Source organism: Peromyscus californicus, unplaced genomic scaffold (genome assembly GCF_007827085.1).
Source record: "Peromyscus californicus insignis strain IS unplaced genomic scaffold, ASM782708v3 Scaffold_5__1_contigs__length_169319896, whole genome shotgun sequence".
Lineage (NCBI taxonomy): Eukaryota > Metazoa > Chordata > Mammalia > Rodentia > Cricetidae > Peromyscus > Peromyscus californicus.
In genome coordinates this window covers 156,880,692-156,906,713 of record NW_026294573.1, presented here as the reverse complement: position 1 = coordinate 156,906,713, position 26,022 = coordinate 156,880,692, and the positions used below count along the sequence as shown (strand labels likewise).

Sequence of the window (26,022 nt, the reverse complement as noted above, 5' to 3'; positions counted from 1 at the left end):
ATATAACAGATTATTGAAATATCAATATGTTCAGAATTAATCTTCAGCTTTAATAAGAGATTTACTTAACAAAAGAGATCAGTGTAATCCTCTGTGTGTTTCCAGATGAGAATGATTTGAAGAAAATGCTTGGAAAACTCCAAACACTAATTCGTTGTTCCCTGAGTGTGACAAAATACGCTGCTTCTGCCTTCTTTAACCCAGCTCTGTTTTCTGTTACAGATGAGAGCAATATTCACTTATTGTTCACATGATAATTAATTGTGGACAATGCTCAGAATAATTCATCAGAAATGTCTTTGGGTGGGAAGAACGGGCATGTGTCACAAGTACTGTTGGTAGGACTCACCAGGTATTCTCTTACCCCCCTGTTATGAGTGCCAAGAGTGCAATCAGGGTTTCCAGAAAGTGCTTGATGACTGGTGATAAATATCACCCACTCTGTGTTACCCCACAATTTCAATCTTGTCAGTGTATGCATACTGAATATGAAAATGGGAAATTAGACAAATGAGCAAGTATTATATAGGAAGAAATAATGATATAACATTCTATATATAACCATGTAAGTCTTTCATAATAAAGTTATTTAACAGAGAATAACAAAATGATCAAATAATATTTAATGATTGTGACATACATATATTAGTGAAGTTTTACCTCATTTACATCTTTTTCTAAGAATTTAAAACTGATAAAGAAAAAAAATGAAGTTTTTAATCCACACATGTGTTCAGAGTGGGATTACATTTTTTTCTCTGCTATTTATATATAATCCTTCAGATTTGCGTTTTTCCTAAATCTTTACTAAAAGCTACATATGGTTTATTCCCTAAAGCAGTTTGATACTTAAGAAGTAATTCTTTACTATAGCTAGGATCTTTATCTTTACAAATAGTAGAGCCAATGGCAAATACTTTCCATTTTTTTTCAATAGACAAACTGACAGCAGATTTTTCCCAAAATTATTTTATAAATGTTTTGCTTTGTCCTCTTACCATGTATATTAAGCAGTTTTTTGTTGTTGATTTTGTTTGTTTGGGTTTTTTGAGACAGGGTTTCTCTGTGTAGCTTTGGCTGTCCTGGAACTCGCTCTGTAAACCAGGCTGGCCTAGAACTCACAGAGATCCGCCTGCCTCAGCCTAAGGAGTGCTGGGATTAAAGGCGTGCGCCACCACTCCCTGGGCAACGATTTTTTTTCTTATGAGCTATTGAAAATTTTTCAGTGATTTAGGAAATAACAAAAAAAAAAAACCTAAACAGTTTTTTTTTCAAAATTGTATATGTTTTTCTTAAGAGTAAATCCAGAGCTGTATAGTGTTACTTCAATTTATTTTCTCTAAGAATATAAGCTTAAATAAGTGCATTTTTGTATTTCAGATCTGCTTCAGCATTTTCTAATCATGAATATAATAATGCGGTACCTAGAAGTTTCATTTAAAATCTTTAGAAAACATCTCTCTCTCTCTCTCTCTCTCTCTCTCTCTCTCTCTCTCTCTCTCTCTCTCTCTCTCTCTCTCTCTCTCTCTCTCATCTCTTACCCTTTCTCTGAATTACATGTTCAGTTTTGCTCTCTTGCAGCATTTGTTGTGTTTGATCAGACAATACCAATGACAGCTCTAGACTACAATGTGTGAAAGCTTATACAAGACAGTTTATTCTTTCTTGTGCATCCTTTTTTGTCTTTCCCTGAATTCTTGAATATTGGGTAAATTACTACTGCTAGGTGACTTTTTTGAATACTTTATTATTTATTTATTTATTTTTGCTTATTATTCAGTGGTATCTGAGTGATTCTGAAATTGAGATTGGAAAATCAACACCCACTTATCCTTGGGTAAGGATAGATTTATTGTGTGCTAATTTTGTATGTTTCAGAAATATTTTCTCTAAACCAAACTAAAGCTGCTTTTAGTGTATCTTGCAATAATTTGAGGGTACAACTCTCAAAAACAAATGAAGTGACTATATTTATTCTAACTACATTATTTATGATTTCTAGAGGATTCATTGACTCACTCTGTTTTAAAAATGAAAATCCTTAGTAATTTTAATATTTATCTAATTGCAGGTACTTGAACTTTTTATTTGTTGTTTATTTAAGTTATACTTAATACCACCAGAGCCCTAAAATTTCAAATCTCAAAACATATTTATTCTCTAAGCATACATTGAGTATAAATAATTGTTATTTCTGATTATATGCTGAGATGATTAAAAGTTCAAAATTCAGGTAATCTTTTGAGTAGGGCGACCCAGCACAATGCAACCTTATTTAAATTAAGTAAACATCAAAAATTCAGTGCCCACTTTATGCTTGCAGTATTTGACATAGTCACAAGCCAGGTTCAGTGATTAGATTTCTTTTTGGGGAACATAGATATCAACTACCTTTGCCTCCACAGAAAGTCCTCTGGTGCAACAGTGGTTTAAATTGTATCTTTTTACATTTATCATTTTTCACAGACACATTCTCTCCCTGCAAACTTGTTAAAAACAAAAGAAACAAAAAAACCTTCCCTTGAAAAAAGTTCATTCCTGTCTTTTCTTTTGTAGGATCTTTTTGTCTGTTCCTCCCCATTTCTCTGTCAGAATGTAGGCTTGCTTCCAATGTCTAATAGCTCCTTAGAAATGGCTTTCTGCAATTTGATTATAATCATGTGCTTTTCTTTGTATTTTTTTCCTCAGAATATGCTCAGATTCTCAGATCTTGGATACCACTTTTATGAAATTTAGGAGAACTGGGGCCATCATATTTCTAAATATTTTTCTGCTAGCTCCTCCAGGACTCTGTATATATGTATGATAAACAGCCTGATACCACTCATTCAGCTGTCTGAAGCTTTTTAGTACATTTTCAGTGTTTTCCCTTTTTAGTGCATTTGGGACATTTCTTATTTTATAGCTTCAAATTTACATATCATCTGTAAAATACATCTATTAGGTATGTTTCAAACCTTAAGAATAAGAGTTTTTGTCTTTAAAATTTTTGTTTGATTCATCCTTAATTTTTTTTTTTCTATTGACGAGTGGCAATATTTTTTTAAACTGATAAAACTAAAGGAATTTTTGGTTGGATCCTGGAGACAGTGAATCTCATGTTATTCACTTGTGCCTTTTGCTGATATGCATTTGGATTGTAACAGAGGTTGACAATCATGTTGCTGTTGTGGGTTTATGGTTTCATTATTTATTTATTTGTTTATTTATTTAGCATCATTAAGCCCAAAGAAAATTTTAGGGATCATCTGTACCCAACAGGAACGCCCAGTACTTCCAAGTATAATGTTAATGACCCAGGAGTCAGTATGGGCCCTCCACCACTGCTGGGAAGAAGCTGAGTTAGCCTTAGTCTTTTGTGGTCTTTTAAATCACAGGCTCACAGCTTTTCAACAGCTTTATAATAGACCTGACTTCTTACCCTTTATTTGCAGTCTTAGCTATCAGCATAGATTCAAGGACTTCTCTCAGCAGACTTCATATTTTGTTATTGTTGTTGTTTGTTTGTTTGATGTTGTTGTTGTTGTTTCCTGATTAACTCTCACGCCAAGAAGATTCCCTCATCATTTTTAGCCTTCTCAGATATTTTGAAATACTGTCTCTCACTTCTCATGACAGTGAATCTACCATCTATGCCTGCAGTAATCCCTACTTGTAGCTGAAGTTTTCCTGTCCCGGCTCCCACAGTCTCACAGTGTGGCAGCTACTCAGACCCAAATGAACACATAGAGTCTTATATTAAAACTGCTCGGCCATTAGCTCAGGCCTACCATTGACTAGCTCTTACACTTAAACTCAGCCCATTTTTGTTAATCTGTAAGTTGCCATGTGTTCCATGGCTTTACCTGTGTGCCATTGCAAACTGCTCCCTGGGTGGCAAGCTGGCATCTCCCAATTCAGCCTTCCTGTTCCCTTCTCATTGGGTCTAAACCCAGTCACATCACTTCCTTGTTACTGCCTGTCTATACAGACCTCCAGGTCTCTATGGTTGGTACTGGGATTAAAGCCATGTGTCACCATGCTTGGCTGTGTCCTTGAACACACAGAGACTCTGCCTGCCCTGTGATCAGATTAAGGGCATGTGCTACCACTGCCTGACTTCTGTTTATGGCTCAATATAACCTCTGATCTCCAGGAAATCTTTATTTAATAACATACAAATAAAATATCACATTTCAGCACAAATAAAATATCACCACACCTATTAGGATTTGTTCATTGCTAATTGACCTTGTTTACCTATCCAGACAGACAAAAAGGACAAACTACAGCCCTACTTTTCTTTGAGATGTCATAGCCCTTCACAGTTTGAGCTTTACTATAATTGTTCTTGCATGTCACCCCATAGATCCTTGCCTAGAAGATGCATGTCAATCATAAGTATTGTCTGAATAACAGATGTTTCATGTATATTTACATGTTTTTATAGGTATTTGAGTGTTTGTCTCCATTATGTTATCATGACTGTAAGTGCAAGTCTTTCTTTAATTGACCAAAAATTCATGTAATAGAGTTACATAAGCTAGATTGTTCAGTAGTAATGTAGGAACAGGGTAGTGGAAACCAATCCAAGGATTGATTTTTCAAAAACATTGACATGACAATACAGACAACTTCAGCAGCTTTCATTGTCATCCAGGCTGGTAGAGGACAGCCACCAAAACAGTCTGTGGGAGAGATAAAAGCCTACAGTTTGCAGAGTACTTAGCATCCCCAATTATGTGGCGCCAAGATGTGGGATGAGAGTTTCCACTTAAAACCTGAGAAAGCTTTAAAAAAAGGGTTCTATAATGGAGCCAAGAGCAGCTTCCTAGTTGTCTTTCTCAGGTCAGCCAAAGCCTGAAGGCTTGAGCTACTCTATGGCCATTCATGAGGGGCAGGCTTGACCTGCAGCATGGCAGAAATGAAGAGACTCTGCCAGCCACTGTCACGAGAAGCAAGATGTAAAGATACCAGTAAGCCACGAGCCATATGGCAAGGTACAGATTTATAGAAATGGGTTAATTTAAGATGTAAGATCTAGCTAGAGAGACTCCTGAGCTATCAGGCCATACAGTTTATAGTTAGTATAAGCCTCTGTGTGTTCATTTGGGTCTGAGCAGCTGTGGGACCATGATGTTGCAGGAGCCGGGTGGGCACAGGAAAACTTTAACAACAATAATGTTTGCAAATTAACATTTTTCAGAGTCTTTCTATGTAGGACAGGAATATTCTATAGCTGGCTGACATGGTACTCATAGGGGCCTGCCTGTCTCTGTGTCCCCAGTTCTGAGTACACCACTATGCCCAGCTCTATTTCGTGTCTTAAAATTTGTTTTGAGATTTGTAGATTTGGTAAAAGATAGTGTAAAGATAGCACAGTGATATTCATAACAGCAACTCAGTATGTAAATGCAACTGCACATTGAATTAGTCCACAAAACATTAATCTGACTGCATCCAGGTGACCACATCTAAGAGCTTCCATGATTGCTTTCTAACCAGCAGGTCCCTGTCTATAAAATAAATGTCAGCCATAGGAATTACTTACATATGACTATATCACAGATAAGATATTTTAGAAAATATTTTCCATAAAACTATAATTGAAATTATGTTTTTGTGATTTATATTTTTAATATTGTTCTGTATAGTAATAAAGGGAAGATACATTAGATTATACAAAGAAGTTGATGTTTTTGCATGTACTTTAACTTTTCTTGCATTATCAGAGCTTTGTCTTGAGTTATTCAATAGGTATAATTTCATTAGATTAGGAAAAAATGCATCAATTTTAATTTCTACAATTCTAGCTTGAATATGTCATAATGAAGGGACAAGTAAAATGTCGTTAAGTTGGAATAATATAAGATAGTCTTAAATCATTCTTTTTGATAATTTCCTTATTTTTATGTAAATGACTTAATGTTTTGTTTATTAGATCTACCTTCATTATAATGACTTGTGTGAGGGCCTATTTTGAATTAAAGTTATAATCTCAGATGTAATAATGAATAGCTTTATTTGAAACATTTTATGCTACTAGCTTGTGCATGATTTCAACAGCACTTCTTTTATATACATAGTGAGTGAATGTTTAAGCATACCCAATTTATGTGACTTTGAGACTTCTTCTAGATTAAAAATGAAATAAAAAGTATCATTTAAAATGACCCTTAAACATCAATTGCACTTGTTAACTAACAGCTGAAATATTTTAAATAGGTTCTTCATATAGATATGTAACTATCCCCAAGAAAATGCACCCATTGGCTATCCTTCCGCAATGACCATCCCTATGGGAGTATAACCCTCCTAAGGTTTCTATTTCACATAGCGGTAAACAGAAGAGGACACCTGGCAAAACATCAACACTCAGTAAATACAGCTATGGATTTTAATGTCTTCAAACAAAAGCTTCATTGAGTTTACTTAAAAATGAGGCTGAGGAAAAAAGCTTCAGTATTCCTGTGTAATTTTCTAAGTATTGATGAATAATGGCTGTATATGTCTTTTTACTTACATTTAACTGTGATAGCATACATTATTGGTTCAACCAAATGTGTACAGAACTAATTATTCTTTCCTCTGCCAAAAAAAATCATAATCAAGCTTCTGATATTAACCTGTTCTTTTTTCTTTTCCTTAGCCTTAAATGGAATCGGTTGTTGGCTTCTGACCATAGGATTCCTTTGCCGAAGCAGATAACCAATGTGCCTATTGCAGAGCATATTGTGGCGTACTGCCTGTGCTCAAACACTTCAAAGTGCTTATGTATCTAAATATCCATTTTCATCAGACTTAAACATGTGAACATTTATTTTCTTTTGTTCTTCTCACAGAATCAAAGGGTTTATTCCTTAAATTTTCCTTAGCAAATATAGGTATACTTAAAAATAAAATGAGTACAAAATATTCAGTCATATATGAGGCTGATCATTGGATACAAAACTGAGGCATTTTTTTTAAAATTGTGTGTGATTAATTATGAGAATTTTCCCAACCTGGTTTAGTCAAGTGATGTGTACCTTTGATATTACTAACTTTTCTTTACAAGACAATCTGTTATATTCAGAGATTTGCATTTCCAGATGACAATTTGAAACCTGTTCAAAGCCAGAGATACCTACTGAATTTAGTTATTTTATTGTCTGATTATTTTATTTGTTTGTTTGTTTAAGGATTAAAACAAGGTGAGCCAAGCATGACGGGCAAAACACAGACCAGCAATGTTACCAATAAGAATGACCCCAAGTCCATCAACTCAAGGGTTTTCATCGGCAATTTAAATACAGCCATTGTCAAAAAAGTGGACATTGAAGCTATTTTTTCCAAGTACGGGAAAATTGTTGGCTGCTCCGTTCACAAAGGGTATGCTTTCGTCCAGTACATGAGTGAGCGCCATGCAAGAGCTGCGGTGGCTGGAGAAAATGCCAGGGTCATCGCAGGCCAGCCTCTTGGTAAGCTATGCTCAGTTGCAGATTTCCCTTTAGTCTATCCATATTGCCTGTATGCGTGAATTTGTTAGCAGTCAGCAACTCCATACTATTTATTGCTTCCTTAACCAATTACAGTGTTTGAAATTTATCGTTCAAATCGCATGCTTTTGCATGTAGCTAGTATTATCTCAACAAATATGTCAACTTGTGAGTAAAGCTGTTTGTGATATTTACAATGTCCACCAATTCTGAGACGGGCAAATACAATATTTGCTTCCAACTTAAGTTTATTTGACTTGAAATAGTGCATAACTTCCACAAAACATAGGCTAAGTTTCTTGACCTTGCATATAAGGTATTTTTTTTTCTGAAAGGATAATTCACTTTCTTTATTTACAATTTTTATTTGGATAGAAAGGTTAAATAATGGTATAAAGAAATATATTTTCCAGACTAGAAAGGATCTCAACTCACTTTTTACTAAATGGTTAGGAATGGTGTATATTGTGCATACTCTCTGCACCTTAGTGTTCACCTTATGTTTCATGCGAGAGGAACAATACTGAATTTTTTGCTAAGTAAAGATGTTATCATGTGAGGTGGAATAAAAATGAGAAGAAAACATTTGTGATTATTGAACAGACCACAAAACCCCAAAATATTATGTTTTCTCATGTAAGAAATTACAATCAACCCACCAGTGTTTGTCTCATTTATATTTCTTATCATGAACATATTCATATTTCAAACTGATTATATACTTTCTTGATTATTATATACATTCTTGATTATTCAACATCTATCTTCAAGTATAACTTCATTTTCCCACATCTTGTCTATTTCGTAACTTCTCTGTAACTATCATTAGAATCCCAGCTTTTTATGTATGCAGCTTTTGAAATAAAAATTTCAATCACTTCCTTTGACCTATATTTCAAATGCAGTCTCATAGCTGATATCAAACTCTGTCTTTATCTTAGCCCATACTAATACTTTCTTGTGTAGTAACCATTGTATACCAGGGGCCCAAGGAAAGGCTCTACTGGCTGTGAGTTTTTCACTCTGGAGAAATGTTTTATTTATAAACATGAATTATGTCACCAACCTGTTTTTAATCCCCCCAGGAATGCAATGCAGAAATGTTTATACTCTGTCATGTACCCTGTGAACCTCTATACAGTCATCTCTTCAATTCTATCCCTAGTCCTGTGCCTCGTGCATAGCTCTGGTCCCACTGGCAGCCGGGACATGCCTCATGCATGGCAGGCATGCTCCTCTTTCAGAGGCTTGCTCTTTATTTGTTCCCTTGATTGTTGTAAATTTAACCTCCAAAGAGAGGCCTTTATGATTGGCTTAAAAATGCTTGCCTTCTACTGATCCTTGAATTCTGTCCAGTGCTTTTGTAACTAACCATCATCCCTATCTAGATGAGATATTTTCGTTTATTATGTTGTCTCGTCATGTTCACAATAATAAAGCCAAAAGAGTATGCTAAAGAAACAAAAGCACTGAATAAACAAGTGAGACAAGCATGAAGAGTATTGTCCTATCAAATTGGATCAATTCAAGAAAATGTTTACTGAGAGGAATAGTGGAACATAGCTGTAACTCCTGGCCTAGAGACTAAGATACCACGATGGAGGATCTGAACACATCTTGGGTTATACAGTGAGAAACAACAACAAAATAGAAACACTGGGAAGCTATGGTATTCATTAATATGTGAGTGAAGTCTGAAGTAGAGTTTTGAAAAAATAAAATGATTTTATATAATATCTGGTATAAATCTCCAAACAAATATGCAAAATGCTAGTTTTTATTTACATCTTCATTGTTCATTTTCTCTACTGTAAAGAAAGATATTTTTTCAATAATCTAGTCTGTTTTCCAGGTGCTCAGTTGGTTTCCTTAATATATACATCCCCATACTTACCCTAATATTAGAGTTTTCTATTTGCTTCTTTATGAAGTATTGTAATAAAAAATTCTTACTTCACAGCCACATTCAGGTAATTCAGGGTCAATCTATTGCCTGTATCCTCATTACTGTGAAACTAACATGACCTTGTAGAAACACATTTGGTTATTACTTTTTATAAAAAATAATTATGAATATAAAGTCAATTTTAACTCTGATTCTCTCTCGACTTAATTGTAGCTAATTCTCTAGAGTCCTGCTTTCCGTCATCACTCAACTGATCAGTATCTTTAAAAACTTGGATAGACAAATAAAGGAATATAACTCCAACTTTAGTGTCTTAACTTAACAAAACCAAGGGACAAAAATGACAATCTCAGATTCCTGTGCATTGAGAAGCAGAGTTAAATGCCACCTCTAATGGGATTGTTTCTCATTCTGTCATACCTGTGTCTCTTCTTGGTGTTTCCCTGAGGATCATCTCCAAGGCAGAATAGATCAGATTTTATATCCAAATCCATGCTAAAAACTTTATTCATTTAGGTGGAACTTAGTTTATTAACTTTTTTTGCCTATGTGGAAAGACTTTCATATTAAACAGATGCTTTACAATTTAAATAATAACCTTGCATTTCAGGTCAAGTACCTGAAATTAACCACCTTTTCTTAACCCTGACCACTAGAAATCCAGGCAAGGCAAGACATCCAGTTGTTTCCTGCTGAAATCAGTTCCATAGTAATGTGGGATTAAAGCCACACTTTCCAAGCTGCATACCCACCTTCATCTTCAAGTACCATGCCTATTTTTTGTGGACTTGGGTAAAATATGACTTCAAGTAAATTGATTACTTATATCTTGATTTTTTTACTTATTTTCAAATCAAAGGATTATTAAAAAAAAAAACACTAGACTTGTCCCTGATGTGCAGTGAATTGACCATGGACATAATAACAGTTTCTTACAATATAAAACACACACTGTATAAGCATTTGTCTTTTTCTTTAGAGTAGGAAAGCATTATATTTGTTAAGCCTGAGTTATTATTTCACCCATGTTTAAAATTTTTGTCTTAAATAATGAATAATCATGAACCATCTTCTTTAGAATAATCTTTTCATCTTCTCCATGCATTTTTAAAATCTAAAATAGAATTTAGAAGTTGGTTAAAAGTAGTGCTAAGAAAATTTCAACATCCTAATGCAAGTTCTTTGCTTAAAATGAGACTTTTTATGATTAAATGAGAAATATTATCATTGAGCATTTTGATGCTGCAAGTACAAGAATGAACTGAAAAGTTTAAGCTGGGGAGAACATGCTGAAATGTCAGTATGAGAAGAGCTCAGGGAGCATGCTGGTAGGTAGGTTAGTGTAGTTAAAAAAAGACTGTGGGTACATGATGAAAGTCGATTTTATGGAGTTGGGAGTGGGAAAAGAGGTAATCATGCTAAAAGTTAAGGAAGTAGTCTGATAATCCATTAAAAAGATAAGAAAGAATCAAGAACAGGTCCCACATTTCTGAGCTGATTCTCTGTTGATGATTTTGCAAGTCAGTAAGAGAGAGGATTTTTCAGAAGGAAAAATGTTTTGGTCTAAAACTATGAGTCCAGAACTGGGCATTTTTTATTAAGGATAGCTCATATGCTGAAGGATACTTGGGCATATGTATTTTAGAAATATGTATTACTAAAATTTTACAAATATAGACCCCAAAGTAAGTGAGAGATTTAAACAAAGGGTGGTAGTTATGAGTCATTGACACAAATTGTGTTAAACCTCTAGGAATGAATAATTAACCATGTGGCATTGATGGAATGCAAAGAGAGTGTTGAATGAGTTGGAGTAGGTGAAGAAATCTTCAGTTTCCTAGAAAGAAGATTCCTAATAAACACCCAGCAAAGATTGGAATGGAAAGAATTTGTTTTCTGGATTTGTATGCATGCATTTTTGACTTTTCCCTGAATTTCCCTTGTCCTTCCAGCCCACAGAGTCTGCTGTGCCCCTTTATTCCACAAACCACTGCCAGTCTCTACACTAATAGACTACCTTACGGCAATATGCTGTTCTGTTTTCCAAGGTGGATAGCCTTTTGATCAAAACTGATGCTTACACCTACACCAATGTTTCTATCCCCCAAACCACAGGCCATGTCTTGGTCCACAGAAGGTCTTTCACTTCACTTCCCAATGAAAGGTTTCTTTGATACTTGCCTTTGTTAGGGTCCTGGAGAAGTCCCACAAAAGACCACCATCCACATATGCAATCAACAAGAGCGTTTATTATTCCCCCATGCTGGGGCCTGCCATTCCACACAAAGACAAGATGGTGAAGACACCAAGAGGGATGTGTGTGTTCCTTTTAAGCACAGCAGAAGGGGCATTCCTAGGGCACTTAGGTCATTTTATATATGATTGGCTCAAGCAAGAGACAATCATATTAGTATATTCTAATTGGCCAGGACTAGTCAGGGGCTGGTGAGGGTTACAGTTTTCCATTTGGGGGCAGACCAGGACATGTCCTAGGATTTGTCCTTATTTGGTTATCATCTTGAGCTGTTTAGGCTGAGGTCACCAGGCCTCCTTGTCTTTGTTGTAGATTGATTGACCTTTGTTCATAGCTCTTCCTCAGAAACTGCTTGCCCAGTTCCAAAAAGCAGGGACTGAGGCCTAGTTCTTAACTGAATTGTTATGGCAGGCTGTCATGATGTTTGCCTGGCCCTCTCAGCATTCATCAGGCAAGGACATGTTCTTATACTGACTAGAAAACTAGATATCCTGGTGACTAAGAGAGTTTCCTAGCAGTCCTTATGGATTTGTATGTTTGAGAAGCAAGAGGCTTTCTAGGTCAATATTATTTGACCACATTCTCACTGAGATGTAGAGAACATGTATTTGGCCAAGTTTCACTGTCTGTCTTCAACAAAATTATTAGCATGATGGAAATGTTCCACAAATCAATTTCAAGTCAGGCATTGCAGAACTAGTCAGGGTGTTTTGCCTATGTGTAAATATTTTACCTCAAGAATTCCATATCAATTTCATATGTCTATTTGCACATAGAGTATTTTTCCAGTGAAAACATCTTCTACTATGAAGTTTTTATAAAATTCTGTTTTTGACAAACTGAATTAAGATATAATTTATATGTTTTTCCAATTCATATAAAAAGAGACATTATTTTAAAATACATCAACTCTTGTCTTAAAACCACAGAGCATGGAGTAACTGTGGTTGTTCAGAAGTTGGAGCATAAACTTAATTTTAATCTGGATTTTGCATGTAGGTCATATTCTGATCTTGGTTAGTTACTGTCTCTGGATTTTTAATTCTTACTCTATTGAATCAGATTCCTAAGTCCTATTTCAGAATACATAAAAAGTTACCCTTAGTTAGTGCAATGATTCATGCATTTCATCAAAATGAGAAACTTCAATATAATACAATGTTCTCTGATGGTTGTCATTTTTTTAAAAGTATATGTAAATATAGAGTAATAATTCAATTGGAGTTATGTTTTTCTTTTGAGTTTGACTTCCTTATTTATTACTAGAGAATAATTAAAGATAGGTAAAATTACTTAGTTGTTTAAACTATAAAGAAAGTTTTTGCTTCTATCTTTCTTTTCATTTTATTTCTTTCAAATTTATATTAGTTTTCCTTATGCTCAGGGGATTTCTTCCAAGACACCAAGTTGATTTCTGAAACTACACAAATAATGCTGAATGTTCTTTGTATCATGCTTCTTTCAATTAATTCATACTTATGATAAAGCTTAAGTTATACATTGATAACAATACTAATAACCTTTAATTAAAACATGTCCTAGACCTGATAGTGAGGTAGACATTTGTATTTCCTTTAAAGCTTGCACCTTTGGTTCACAGAACACAGTACATTCAAGTGACCTTTCAGTGACACTGCTTACCTCTTTAGACTGTGACTCTTTTCAAACTTGTTCACCTTTCCCCAGTTGACATGGCCTCTTTGTAATTCCAGGTCACATCGGCTTCCTGAGGAAACTTATTTATAAATATGTTTATCATATATTTGGGTAACATAATTCCAAAGTAGTCACTTTTTGGTAATGCTAGCTTCTAACCATGCATAATATCATACTTTGGATTTTACACAGAAGGAAATGGCCATAATTTAATTTCATTTCTTTTTTTTTTTTGGTTTTTCGAGACAGGGTTTCTCTGTGTAGCTTTGCGCCTCTCCTGGAACTCACTTGGTAGCCCAGGCTGGCCTCGAACTCACAGAGATCTGCCTGGCTCTGCCTCCCGAGTGCTGGGATTAAAGGCGTGCGCCACCACCGCCCGGCTAATTTCATTTCTTATTCATTAAAAAATTTTCAGCATAACTTTGCTGTCCATTGGAAATAGAATAGTCCTCCTCTTCCTCTGGATTCATGGCACTGATGTGGAGTAAAACATTTCCAAATTTTCTGTGAAAATAAAGATTCCTTCGTGATCCATATTACTAAAGAAATTCTAAAAATCAGACCGTAGCTAGACAATTTATTAATTAAAAATAAATGTCATCTGTATAAAATAAAAATCTATCTTAGTTTGGTTATTTAACTGACTAGAGTAAAATTTAAATTTACTAAGGTGAATTCTGACATACCTTGTTAATATTCACTAAATTTGGATCCTAACACTTTTTAATATTAGAAATACTTATTATAATTTCAAACTAATTTTAATCAGGAGAACTTTTGTTCCCATAAATACATTCCCTTAAAGAGTAAATAAACTTTAAAAATATTCTGCACTGACTATTTATAGATCTGAAGCTGCACAAATTCTTTTTTTGTACAAAAATATCATGCAGAGGTTAGGGACTGATGTACATCAGTGCCGATTTCATGCATCTACTGATTACACCAGTTGATTACTCGTGAGCTATAAATAAGCATTTGTAATGTCTGTCTTTTCGGATTATCTCACTGTTTCATTGCCTGAAGCAAAAAATTATGAACTTTGGGAGTTAGCTTTAAATAGTTAGAAGAAACAAACACAAAAACCAAATACATTTTTTCTTTGAGTATCATTCATAAGGGAGGAAGAATCTGTCTTCAGATCCCTCTCCTTCTGCATGAGTCATCTTTCTATCACTGCAATAAAATGTCAAAAAAGCAACTAAAAAAGAAGAAGTATATATTGTGACTAATAATGTTGAGAATGTTAGCTCATAGTCATGGGTAGATGATATTACTGTTTTGGACTCTAGAAGACGGAGGACCATAGCTAAGAGTGTGTGATGGCAGAAAACCGTTCACATCTTGCCAGCTGGAAAACAGACAGGGAGCCAAAAAGCAAGGGATGGAGGATATGATACATTCTTCAAAAGCCCAACTTCAATGATTATGTTTCAGCAAAGAGATTCTGCCTTCTACAGTTTCTATCATCTGACAGTATCGCAGTAACATACAACCTCATCAATAGAAAACACAGTGATGAGGTCAGAATGTTCATGGTCCAATCACTCCATGAAAATTCATTTCTGGATGTATATAGCAGAAAGAAGTATTCTGTTTGGCAGTTCAAGCAAGGGATGGTGTCATTTCCATAGGCTCACATCTCCTGACCTCATCTACTGGAGTGGGGATGCACACAGCACCTTTCATTAGGAATTCTATTACCAGAACAAGTGAAATTCTTGTTAGGCAGCTAGCTTCTCTACTACATGAAGATTAGTATTTAGTAAAGTTTTTTTTAAAACCATCAAAATGGAAACTTCAGTGTTTCAGTAACAGTAAGTACAATTGAGATGTCTGTGACATTCTCGGACCTTTCTTACTTATGCTTTGTATGGAAATTTCACTTTCTGAAATAATCACATGGGTGCTATAGAAAATGTGTGCGTACACTTACTTTGGGAAACACCATTCTGTACTGCGTGTGGTGGTTTGAATGAGAGTGACTCCCATGGGCTCATATATTTGAATACTTGGTTTCCAGTTGATGGAACTGATGGGAAGGACTTGGAGTGTGGCCTTACTTGAGAAGGTGTGTCATTGTGGATGGGCTTTGAACTTTCAGAGAATCCTCATCATCCCTAATCTCCTCTCCTCTCTCTCTCTCTCTCTCTCTCTCTCTCTCTCTCTCTCTCTCTCTCTCTCTCTCTCTCTCTGCATCTCTCTATTTCTCTGTCTTTCTGACTCCGTCTCTCTCTCTCTTTTTCTCTCTCTGTCTCTGTTTCTACTTGTGGATCAAGATGTAAATTCTCCCTGTGCCTGCTCTTCTTAATTTGCTCCACGACTATGACTGTGTACTCTAATCCTCTGGAACATAAGCTCCCAATTCAATGTTTTCTCCTATAGATTGGTTCACAGCACCTTATCACAGCAATGGACAGTAACTAAGTCACTATAGGAAGTACTGCACATAAGTAGCCACAAGGGGAGAAGCATAACTTGAAAATGAGATTGGTACAGGACTGATGAGAGCTTTCTCTACAGAGTAGGAGACATGTTAAAATATTTAAAAGGATGCGGGTGAACAGAAAAGTAGTTCCAGGTGGATGAAACTTTATACTTACAGTCTTAATCCTGTCAGGGAGCACTGTGACACAAGCCAGCTTATGTAAAACAGGAGAGAGAGAGTAAAATTTGTGCCGTGCTATGAAAAAGTTAAAATGCTTAAAATACTGAATCCTAGTGTTAAGCAATGTTTGAAACAGAAATCCTAAGTATAATGAAGATTGGTTTCGAATGACTATTTCACATCGGTTGCTTGCCATTTGACTGACTATTATGTTCTTCATTTTGTAGTGCCTCATGTATCCAAGTACACAGTGTTTCCTCTCACTAATGATATGCCCATTCACTTGTTCATTCATTTATCAATTACTATATTTAAATTCACACAGGACACGAACATAGCTAAGAACTTCTGGAATGAAAACTTAGCTTACTTTGTATCAGTTATTTTTCTATTCCCCCTCCCCCTGAATTGATGGGTACCAAGCACAGAGCCTTGAGCATGCTAAGAGAGCTCTCTAACCATGAGCATGGCGATGATCCTAAGTCCTTGGGTTGTCAAGAAAGATTTCACTATGTACTTTATGTTGCTCTGGAACTCATTTTATGGCCCAAGCTTGTCTTACACTTGATCATCTATCCTTGGTTCCCTGAGTTCTGGGATTCCTGACTTGTGTCATTAAAAAAAAAAGCTGTAATTCTTTTCTATTGAATTGTTTCATACCATAATTCTCTTTTTTGGGTATCACCGTGACTACAACATTTTAAAATTTCTCCTGCACTACATGTAACCACATACCTGTTCTTGACAATGCTAACAGTTAGAGGCTTATACTATTCATTGAAGGATGTTTAGAAGGATCTCTGCCTTTTATCTGTGAGAAGCCAGCAGTTTCCCTTCTAAGTCTATTTAAAAAATAATACAACCGGGTGGTGATGTCACACCTTTGATTCCAACACTTGGGAGGCAGAAGCAGATAGATCTCTGTCAGTTCGAGGCCAGCTTGGTTTACAAAGTGAGTTTCAGAACAGCCAGGGCTGTTACACAGAGAAACCCTGTCTTGAAAAAGAAAAAAGAAAATAATACCTTTAAAATTACCTAGCATTTCCCAATAGAAAAACACCCACAGTGAGAAATCATTGTTTCAAACTATATAAACTAGGTACCTAAATAAACAGCATTTATTTTCAGAAATCCTCTAGTAGTTTTAGTCAATAGAACTACGTAAAAATAGTGTTTTGTGTTATTTTAACAATAAGTCATGACAGTGTAAAGATGCATCATTCTACTTGTCCAAAGACTAAAACTACATCTCTGGGAAATTTCAATGTATTTATTCGTAGCCCACCTTTTGCCTTTGTTGTTGTTGTTTTCAATATGTAAAAAAAACAAGGAAAGGAGGCTGGAGAAATGGCTCAGCAGTTAAGAGCACTGGGTGCTCTTCCAGAGATCCTGAGTTCAATTCCCAGTAACCACATACTTGGTGGCTCACAACTGTCTATAATGAGATCTGGTGCCCTCTTCTGGCCTGCAGGCATACATACATGCAGGTGGAACACTGTAAACATAATAAATAAATCTAAAAAAAAAACAAAAAAAAGGAAAAAGAAAAAAATGGCTTGTCTATAAAATTGACACATCTGTTAATCTAACTGATTAAAAAGAGCTCTTGTTCTCCTTGTAACCTTAGCCAAATGCCCTTTAGAGGTATGATTTCTTGCCCATTAAATTTTTCCATTCAAACACATAAGAATATCACCTAAAGTAATGAAGAAAGAGAGATTCATGAAAGTGTCCAGGTAAAAAAGTACTGTGAGTTCTGCAATTACTCAAGACCTCAATTAATCTCAGATATATACTATCCATCAATACCACTTAAATGTTAAATTACAAAAAAAAAACTATGAACTGTGACATATTTATTTGATGTCCTAGAACATTTATTCATTGCTCCCTTGCATCACCCTCTTCTATTTGAGGAAGTGTTATTCTCTAGCATATGCCTCCAGGTACAAATTAGATACAGAGTTTGAACATCTAGTAAGGATAGATTGACAGAGGGCCTAGGGAAAAACAAATTCAGATAATCACTTTGACATTGTATTCTATTGCCAAACCTTGTGGGAATTTCTAAGTCACAAAAATCTTGTAGAAAAGATCTAAAGAATGGTGCTGGTTATAATGAACATTTTTAGCAAGACATGATTATATAACTCTATTACCATTTGGACTGATGGAAAACAAGGAAAAGATGTTAGCTTTTATCCCATGTTTGGGAATATATTACTAGTATGCTTGCTTAGGGTGATGGGCTACAAAGCCTCTCAAGATATAAATGAAAAGTCTACCCTCTAGGTAATTTGAACTCTCCTGGCAATAAGTATATAAATATTATTTCATTTGTACATCTCCATACATGCCTTAGTCTTTGAAGCTTTCAATAAATCATTCTAAACTTTTCTGTCACTAAAGAATTATCTAATGATGCTTTGTATTTTATACATGCATTTTCCAACATATATTATATTATAGAGACATTCCAAGTGATAATGAATTTCAGGATTCCATACATGTATAATACTTAACTTTTCTTTGGAAAAAAATCTATGCACACAGTGTGGAAGGGCTTGAATAGCATAAAAGTAAGAAGAATAAGGAATTCATCATGAGGGAGTCTTTAGGATAAATTATTCTTCTCTGTGGTTTTATACAAAATGTCACAGTTCCATATTAGTAGCTTGTGATAATATTTTATTTGTGTGTAAAAATTTCTCATTCATTTTCTCAAATAGTTTATGATGTGCCTTGCCACATTTTAAAAAGTTACCTCCCTGTCTTTCTTTATTACAAGTAGATATAGTTAATCCCATCAGATAAGGACATCTAAACATATAATAAAGTTAAAGCGAACTTTTTTCAGTGAGACAAACATTTCAGAACTTCTTACTAACATTTTTAAAATTACTGTAACTAATTCTCAATTGTACTATCCAAAGGATACTCGCAGTATCTGGTAATTATTTAAGAATTGTTCATCCTCATCCTTCACTGCCATCAGTTCATAAGTGTTCAAATAGCAATGCTCTGCAGACCATAAAACACAGCACATTTAAAGTTTCCAGCAATTAACCAGAGCTACTTAAAATCTTATAAACAAATGCTAATTAGCCAACTTCTAAGACAGAGTGAATTACAGAACTGGAGTTCTGTCAGGCAGAGAAATGCATGGTCCTACATATGACAGAAAGCTTTGGGGATTTTGTCTATGCCTCTAAAATTGGATATTGACTCCATCAGTGAACCGAAATGAAGAATCACAGTGGCAGAGAGTGCTAAGACTGTCACCGCAAACTCTTAAGCACTAGTTAAAAGACTCTTAGTAGTTGTAGTTACTTGTAGTTAATCTCTAGAAGAAGTTAGATATAATGGTAAATAAATACAAAACCACAAGCTGTCTGTCCTTCCACCCTGCAGATGGAAGTGTGTGAAGGTCATTTGTGAGCCACATCACATTGCTGTCTTGGTATGAGTAGTTGTTCTTCCAAAAGGCATGTGGGAAAATGATGTTACAAGCTGTGCAACCATAAGCTCCTCAGGGTTTTAGAAACACCTTGTCCCACAATTACGAAATAAAGTGAGACATGAAGCAGAATCATGATGACTATTCTTGGAGACATTTTCATTCTAAAATAAAATATATATGTAAATGAAGATGGCAAATGTATAATCAATATGTAACATATGCTTTATAAAATATATTACGGAGTGATGACTTAAAAGGACAAAGAATTGTGACTATATTTGAGAAAATCTTATTGAGGCAATTGTGTAATAAATATGTTTTGAAACAACGTATAAAGGATGTAGATAAGTTCAAGATAATATATTATTTTATGTAGTGCACAATATCAAGCACTATGAGAATTCAAAAAACACTATTCTATATATGATTAGACCACTTAGAAAATACAATTATTAATTGAACTCTTTCTTTTTTTTTTTTTTTTTTTTTTTTTTTTTGGTTTTTCGAGACAGGGTTTCTCTGTGTAGCTTTGCGCCTTTTCCTGGAACTCACTTGGTAGACCAGGCTGGCCTCGAACTCACAGAGATCCTCCTGGCTCTGCCTCCCGAGTGCTGGGATTAAAGGCGTGCGCCACCACCGCCCGGCGAACTCTTTCTTAATCTGTAATAAGTGGCAGAAATAAGAATATTCATCTTTGAGAAATGTCTTAGATACTGCAATCTTGAGTGCCAGAGTGCAGAAATTAAAATTATAGTTTGCAATGTTTGTCAGAGATGCAAGTTTACAGTGGGAACTCTGGATTCTGTTAGAATCCCGGCTTTCTTGGTACTAACTCTGCCACCATTGGTAAGGTACTAAATGCCTGCATGCTTTACCCTTGCTTTGAAATAGAGATGCTCAGAGCAGAGGTAATACTATGGTTGTGAGGAGGATTCAATTATTAACTTCTGTAAAATAGTTAAGATATTTCAATGAAAATCAAATGCCATGAAACCCAAACAGACCAAGAACTAGACATCAAACTCGTACTTCTTTTTATGAATCATATTTTGAGTTATTGATATATTTAAGCACAAGGGTTAAAGTGTTTTCTCAAAAGAACCCAAGGCACACCAGAAGGGAAGGGTGTGGCTTCTACAAGAAAGAGTGGCCTACGCCCAGTTTCTTAAGACATCTGAAACCTTGCTGAAGAAATGAATTAAAAACACTTGTATCTTGGTACTAGAATTTCAGTATCTCACAGTTCTTGAGAATGGAAGTAAATTTATTCTGTTTGGACTCTGATTACCTCTTCGGTGAGCAGTGTACGGGTCTAGGTAATCTGTCAGTTCCCAAAGGCCATGTATCCACCCAGCTAGGACACTCCATGACCATGAACATATTTGTCTTGATTAATTCTAAAAGATTTTTAGGTGTGTTTACAGGTTACATATAGTTTTTAAGATCTTTGGAGTTGACTTCGATGTGGTGAATAAAATTCAGGGTGATTCCTTTGCTATCTGAGTGTCAGTTAACTACATAATAAAAATAATAATAATAATAAATAATCCAATTTACTTAGTCAATATATCAAGTTAAGAAAGAGGAATAGAGTGGATCAGGAATACATATATGTGTATAGATATATATATATATGCAAAGATATATATCTATACACATATATATTAAAAAATTCAGACATAATTGTAAATATGCTGTAGTATTATGTAAGGAATATAGATATTATACTAAATGTTAGCATATTCTATGTATCATTTTCTACTTGTTCATTACTACTGTATTCACTTCCTTTTTTCTAAAGTCACTCATAAATATTAACAATTTTTTGTAATATTTTGGTGTACTGTGTGTCTGCAACAATGTGTGTTGCAAATCTTTAGTTTTGCTTCTTATTGTTCTTCCAGAATACTATTGCATAATAGAAACTGTGATTTTTTTTTGTTCACTAAATAAGAAAGATGTCAGCATTGTGTTAGTATAATTGATCATAATAATTTCCATCTATGGAATTCTATGTCAAATTGAAGAAATCCTATTATACACATAATGGTTTAGTATCTGAAAACAAGGGATTTTACTACTTCCCTACCATCATTTCTCAGCATGTAAGGATAAGATCAATATAACTTTGAATTATATTATGTGAGAATGATTGATTTTGAAAATCACTCTTTGAGTTGGTGACTTCAGTTTCATTAAAAGTAGTCATTAACTGAATTTTATTTGGAAATGAAGATAGAATTTCCATCACGTTCTGAAATGGCCTAAAGCATACTTCTGCCATTGTCTTTTATGTATTTATGTGAAGCATGTATTCTTCATTGAGGACTATAAATCAAAATGTCAATCAACTCAGAAAAAATATTGACAATGTTCTATATCTTGAAGTAACAAATACTCAGCAAATGTTTAATTCCTTATATAAAAATAAGTAAGCATATCCATACCATTAGCATGCAATTTCTTTCATGTTTAGTGAATGACAAAATAATATGGATAACAAATTCATTTATTAGTTATTCATAATCAGCAAAGTTTTAACTTTGAACTTTTTGTATAAGCTTAAGCCCAGGGTCCAACAAAATTACTCAGGTGGAAAAACACTTAAGAAACCATGATCTAGCATATAACATGAAATAAACTATTCATCTAAAAGCATACTTAAGTCTAGATTTAAATGATTCTGTATTAAAAATTATGGGATACTATTTCTATTTTACAAGAAAAAGGCTGCACTGAGCAAAACTGCTCCTCAATTTTGTTTTATTGTTAATTCTGTCTTGTCCATCCATCTCTTTGTTCAGCTTCCCTCTCCTGTGCTTCCAACTCTGTTGCCTCTTCTCTCTTCTCTCAGTCTTCTTTCTGGTCTCCCCTCCCACCTGTTCCCATTTCTTCTTCTCCTTTCTGCCTACGTCTCAATCCTTTATGAGTACTATGATTTCCTCGAGTACACCATCATTTCTTTTTTTAGACATCAGGTGACTCCAAGCCCACTTTAGCTATCTGAAGCACAAAAAAAAAGACTGCTACTTCCAAATTAGTATGAAACATTGAATATAATAAAAATAATTCAATGAAGAAGTAAACACCAAGTTAAATTGCTTAAAATTTTCCTAAAAGAACTTAAAAACACAATTGTTAACACACTATAAACAAGTGTTGTGTATGTGAGCAATGCTATGTGTTCAGTATTAGAGATTTCATTGATTAATTGTAACATAACATTAAAAGACTTGCAGAGAAAAGTCTTATCCCAATAGATGATAAAAAGATGCTTCATAAAATATTTAACACACATTTACCTTAATGCACTATTCTCTTCCTAACCCCCAAACTCTCTCCCAAAACATACTTAGACTGATACAACACTAAAGCTAGAACCCTAACACACTAAGAAAAGAAGCATAAGGGTAAAATCAGAACAATTCCTGATTACTAATACTTCTAATGTTTAAATTGCTTTAGAGATATCAGTGATAATATAACAAAAAACATAATTAAAATATTAGCTAAATGTTATTTGAATATATAATTATGTTGTTTGCTATCAAGAAAATCAATAAGACTAAGAGACGATAATTATTAACATAAGTAATTTCTTAAATCAAACAAAACTGAGTATAAGATAAATATAGCGCTGGAGAGATGGTGAAGCAGTTAAGGAGCACATGTCACTCTTTCAGAGGGCCTGAGTGCGATTCCCAGCACAGATGTCAGGTGGCTAAACACCACCTATAACTCTAACACCATGGTTATCTGATGCCTCTCTCCTCTGCAGGCACCCACACTCACATGCAAGTATCACCTAGTTTCTTACAAACACACGCATATGTTTATTTATTACTTTAAAACAGAATATACCAAAAGGCCACATTTATGCTCACAAAATGAAAACAGTGCATCAGAATAGACATGTCAAAAGAAATAACGTTTACATATCTCTATGGGAATTCCAAATAAAGCACATGCGTCTGAAGATCTGTTAGATCCAAATCTACCATCCACAAAATGAAAGAACATATGCAGTGTTTGTCTTCCTAGCCCTGGGCTTCTCAGAATGATTGCTTACAGCTTCATCCATTCCCTTATATAAGTTTCATAACCTCATTGTTCTTAACAGCTGAACAATATTCCTCTGGGTTAATACACCACATTTTTCTTATCCATTAATCAGCTGATGAAATTCTAGGCTGCTTCCATTGACTAACTATTGCTAAGAAAGCAACAAGAAACATGGATATGCAGGTATGTCTAAAGTAGGGTGTAGAGTCCTTTGAGTGTATATGATCAGTGATGGTGCTCTGCGTGCTGTGAATGTGTTGTTCCCATTGGTTGATAAATAAAATGCTGATTGGCCAGTAGCCAGGCAGGAAGTCAAAAGTGATCTTGCTGTTTCAGGTGGTAGACACTTTTCTAACTTTTGGAGAAATTTACAAACTGATTTCTGTAGTGGCTGCACTAGCTTTCACTCCTATCAGCAGCAATTGAGTGTGCTTTGATTATCATTTGCTGTTGTGAGCTTGGTCATTCTAACTTGGCTATGAGGAAATCATAAAGTAGTTATAATTGGCATTTTCCTGATAGATAAGTATGTTTAACATTTAAAAAAAATGTTTCTCAGCTGCTTGTGTTTCATCTTTTGGGAACCCCCTTGTCAGTTCTATGCCATGTTTCTTGAGGGTGGGTTGTTTGTTTTACTGATATTTAGTTATTTGAGTTGTTTGTATATGTGACATATTTACTCTCTCTCAGACATAAAGCTGATAAAGATATTTCCCCACTCTCTTTATTTTGTCTCTTTGACCAAATGATAATAGCCTTTGTTGTACAGAGGCTTTTTAGCTGTTGTGGGTGGGTTTATTCCACAGAAGGTGGTGTCACCTATGGATGGGTCATCCTGGATGGTTAAGAAAGTAGTTTGAGTAAGCTTTGATGAACAAGCAGCATTCCTCTGTGGCTTCTGCATGAGTCCTACCTACATGATCCTTCACTGCTTTGATTATCTGTCCTGACTTCTCCCAGTGACAGACCATTACCTCAAAGTGTAAAATAATAAACCAGTCCCTCCTCAGGTTGCTTTTAGTCATGGTGTTTTATCATAGCAATAGAAACACTAACTAAGACACAGGGTTTCTCTGTTTAGTTTATAACTGGATGAACTGTCTATTGCGTAATGAAATCACTTAGCAATGCATCTTTAAGGTCAGTCTGTGTTTTTTTTTTAAATGTAACAGTGTACCTTTTATAGAACAGAGTACCCTTGTATGTGTTGTATCTGTTAAAAATTGTAATATCCCATTGGTAAGTTTTTCCTTGAATGTTTATGTAGTTTTTCTCATCACTTCTGACTAGTTCGAGTTTAAGATCTGTTTTGTCAGATGTTAGAATAACTATATATGCTAATTTTTTAGTTATATTTGCTTGAAATACTGTTTTCAATTCTGTTATTTTAAGATAGCGTCTATATTTGATGGTGAGATATATGTCTTGGAGGCAGAGAAAAGCTGGGTCATGTTTTCTAGTGTAATATGTTTGTCTTTATATTTGGGGATTGAGACCCTTAACATTCAGAGGTGTTTTGGAGAGACAACATGCATCAATTCTTGTCATTTTGTTGCTTCTGTAGTGTTTTCTTGGATCTCTTTTGGTTCCACGTTCTAATATTGTTTTACTATTGCCCCATGGCTATGTTTATACTTTTATTTAGATTTAAGGATTCCATTTATTATTTTGGCCAAAGACACCTTTGTAGTCATCGATTCCTTTAATCTGTTTTAGTCGTAGAAAGTTTTTATCTTCTCATTCAATTTTAATAGATTTTCCTGGTATAATATTCTGGGATAACCATTGTGGATCTTTCAGAACTTGGAGTATATCTTTCTAGGCCTTTTGGCTTTAAAGTTTTCCATGAGCTGATCAGAAATTATTCTGATAGGCCTAGTTTTATAAGTGATTAGACTTTAATTTTGTAAATTATCAACAACCTGCTTTTATTCTGTGTTTTAAATGTTTTAGCTATAATTTGTCATGAAAATTTTCTTCTCTGGTTTTGTCTATTTGGTGCTTTATTGGCCTCTTGTCATTGGACAGGCATCTCTTTCTCTAGGTTTGGGTAATTTTCTTCCATGATTTTGCTGAAGATATTTTCTATGCCTTCAGTATGGTATTCTTCTGTGTCGAGAATTTGGAGGTTAGATTTTTTCATAGTCTCTCCCAGGTTCTGTTTTTTGTTGTTGTTGTTGTTTGTTTGTTTTATTTTTCATTTGACCTTTAATTTAATTTCTTATTTACCTTTAATAAAGTGATTCAATTTCTTACTTTGTCTTCCATCTCCAGCTCTCTGTTTTTGACATGATGTTGGTGAGACTTTCCACTGAGATGTTCTAGCATGATTTCAGTTTTGGCTTTCTTAAAAAATTTAAACAGAATTTTAACATTTGATATTGACTTCCTTACTTAATTCATGTCTTTTTCGTAATCTTTTTTTTTTCTCCCAACATAATGTTTTGTATTGATTATTTGGGAATTTTACATAATATACCCTGATCGATCACACTCACTTCCCTGTCCTCCCAGGTCCACCCTCCCATCATTGTGACCTTAACACCCCCTGAAGGAACCAGCCTTCAGCAGGATACAGGGCTTGAGAGAAATCCACAGTGTTGGCATAAACTACTAATT

The 26,022-nt window shown here is 34.7% G+C and overlaps 1 protein-coding gene across 8 annotated transcripts in view; it reads left to right on the top strand.

Moving 5' to 3' along the window:
• Ralyl (RALY RNA binding protein like) overlaps positions 1 to 26,022 on the top strand; it is a 690,262-nt gene that overhangs the window by 289,898 nt on the left and 374,342 nt on the right. For all 8 annotated transcript variants that reach the window (XM_052715025.1, XM_052715020.1, XM_052715026.1 and 5 more), the window contains one exon: positions 7,161 to 7,439. In XM_052715025.1, coding sequence (XP_052570985.1) covers positions 7,184 to 7,439 — 256 coding nt within the window. In that variant the 5' untranslated portion in view covers positions 7,161 to 7,183. The remainder of the gene's footprint in view (positions 1 to 7,160; positions 7,440 to 26,022) is intronic.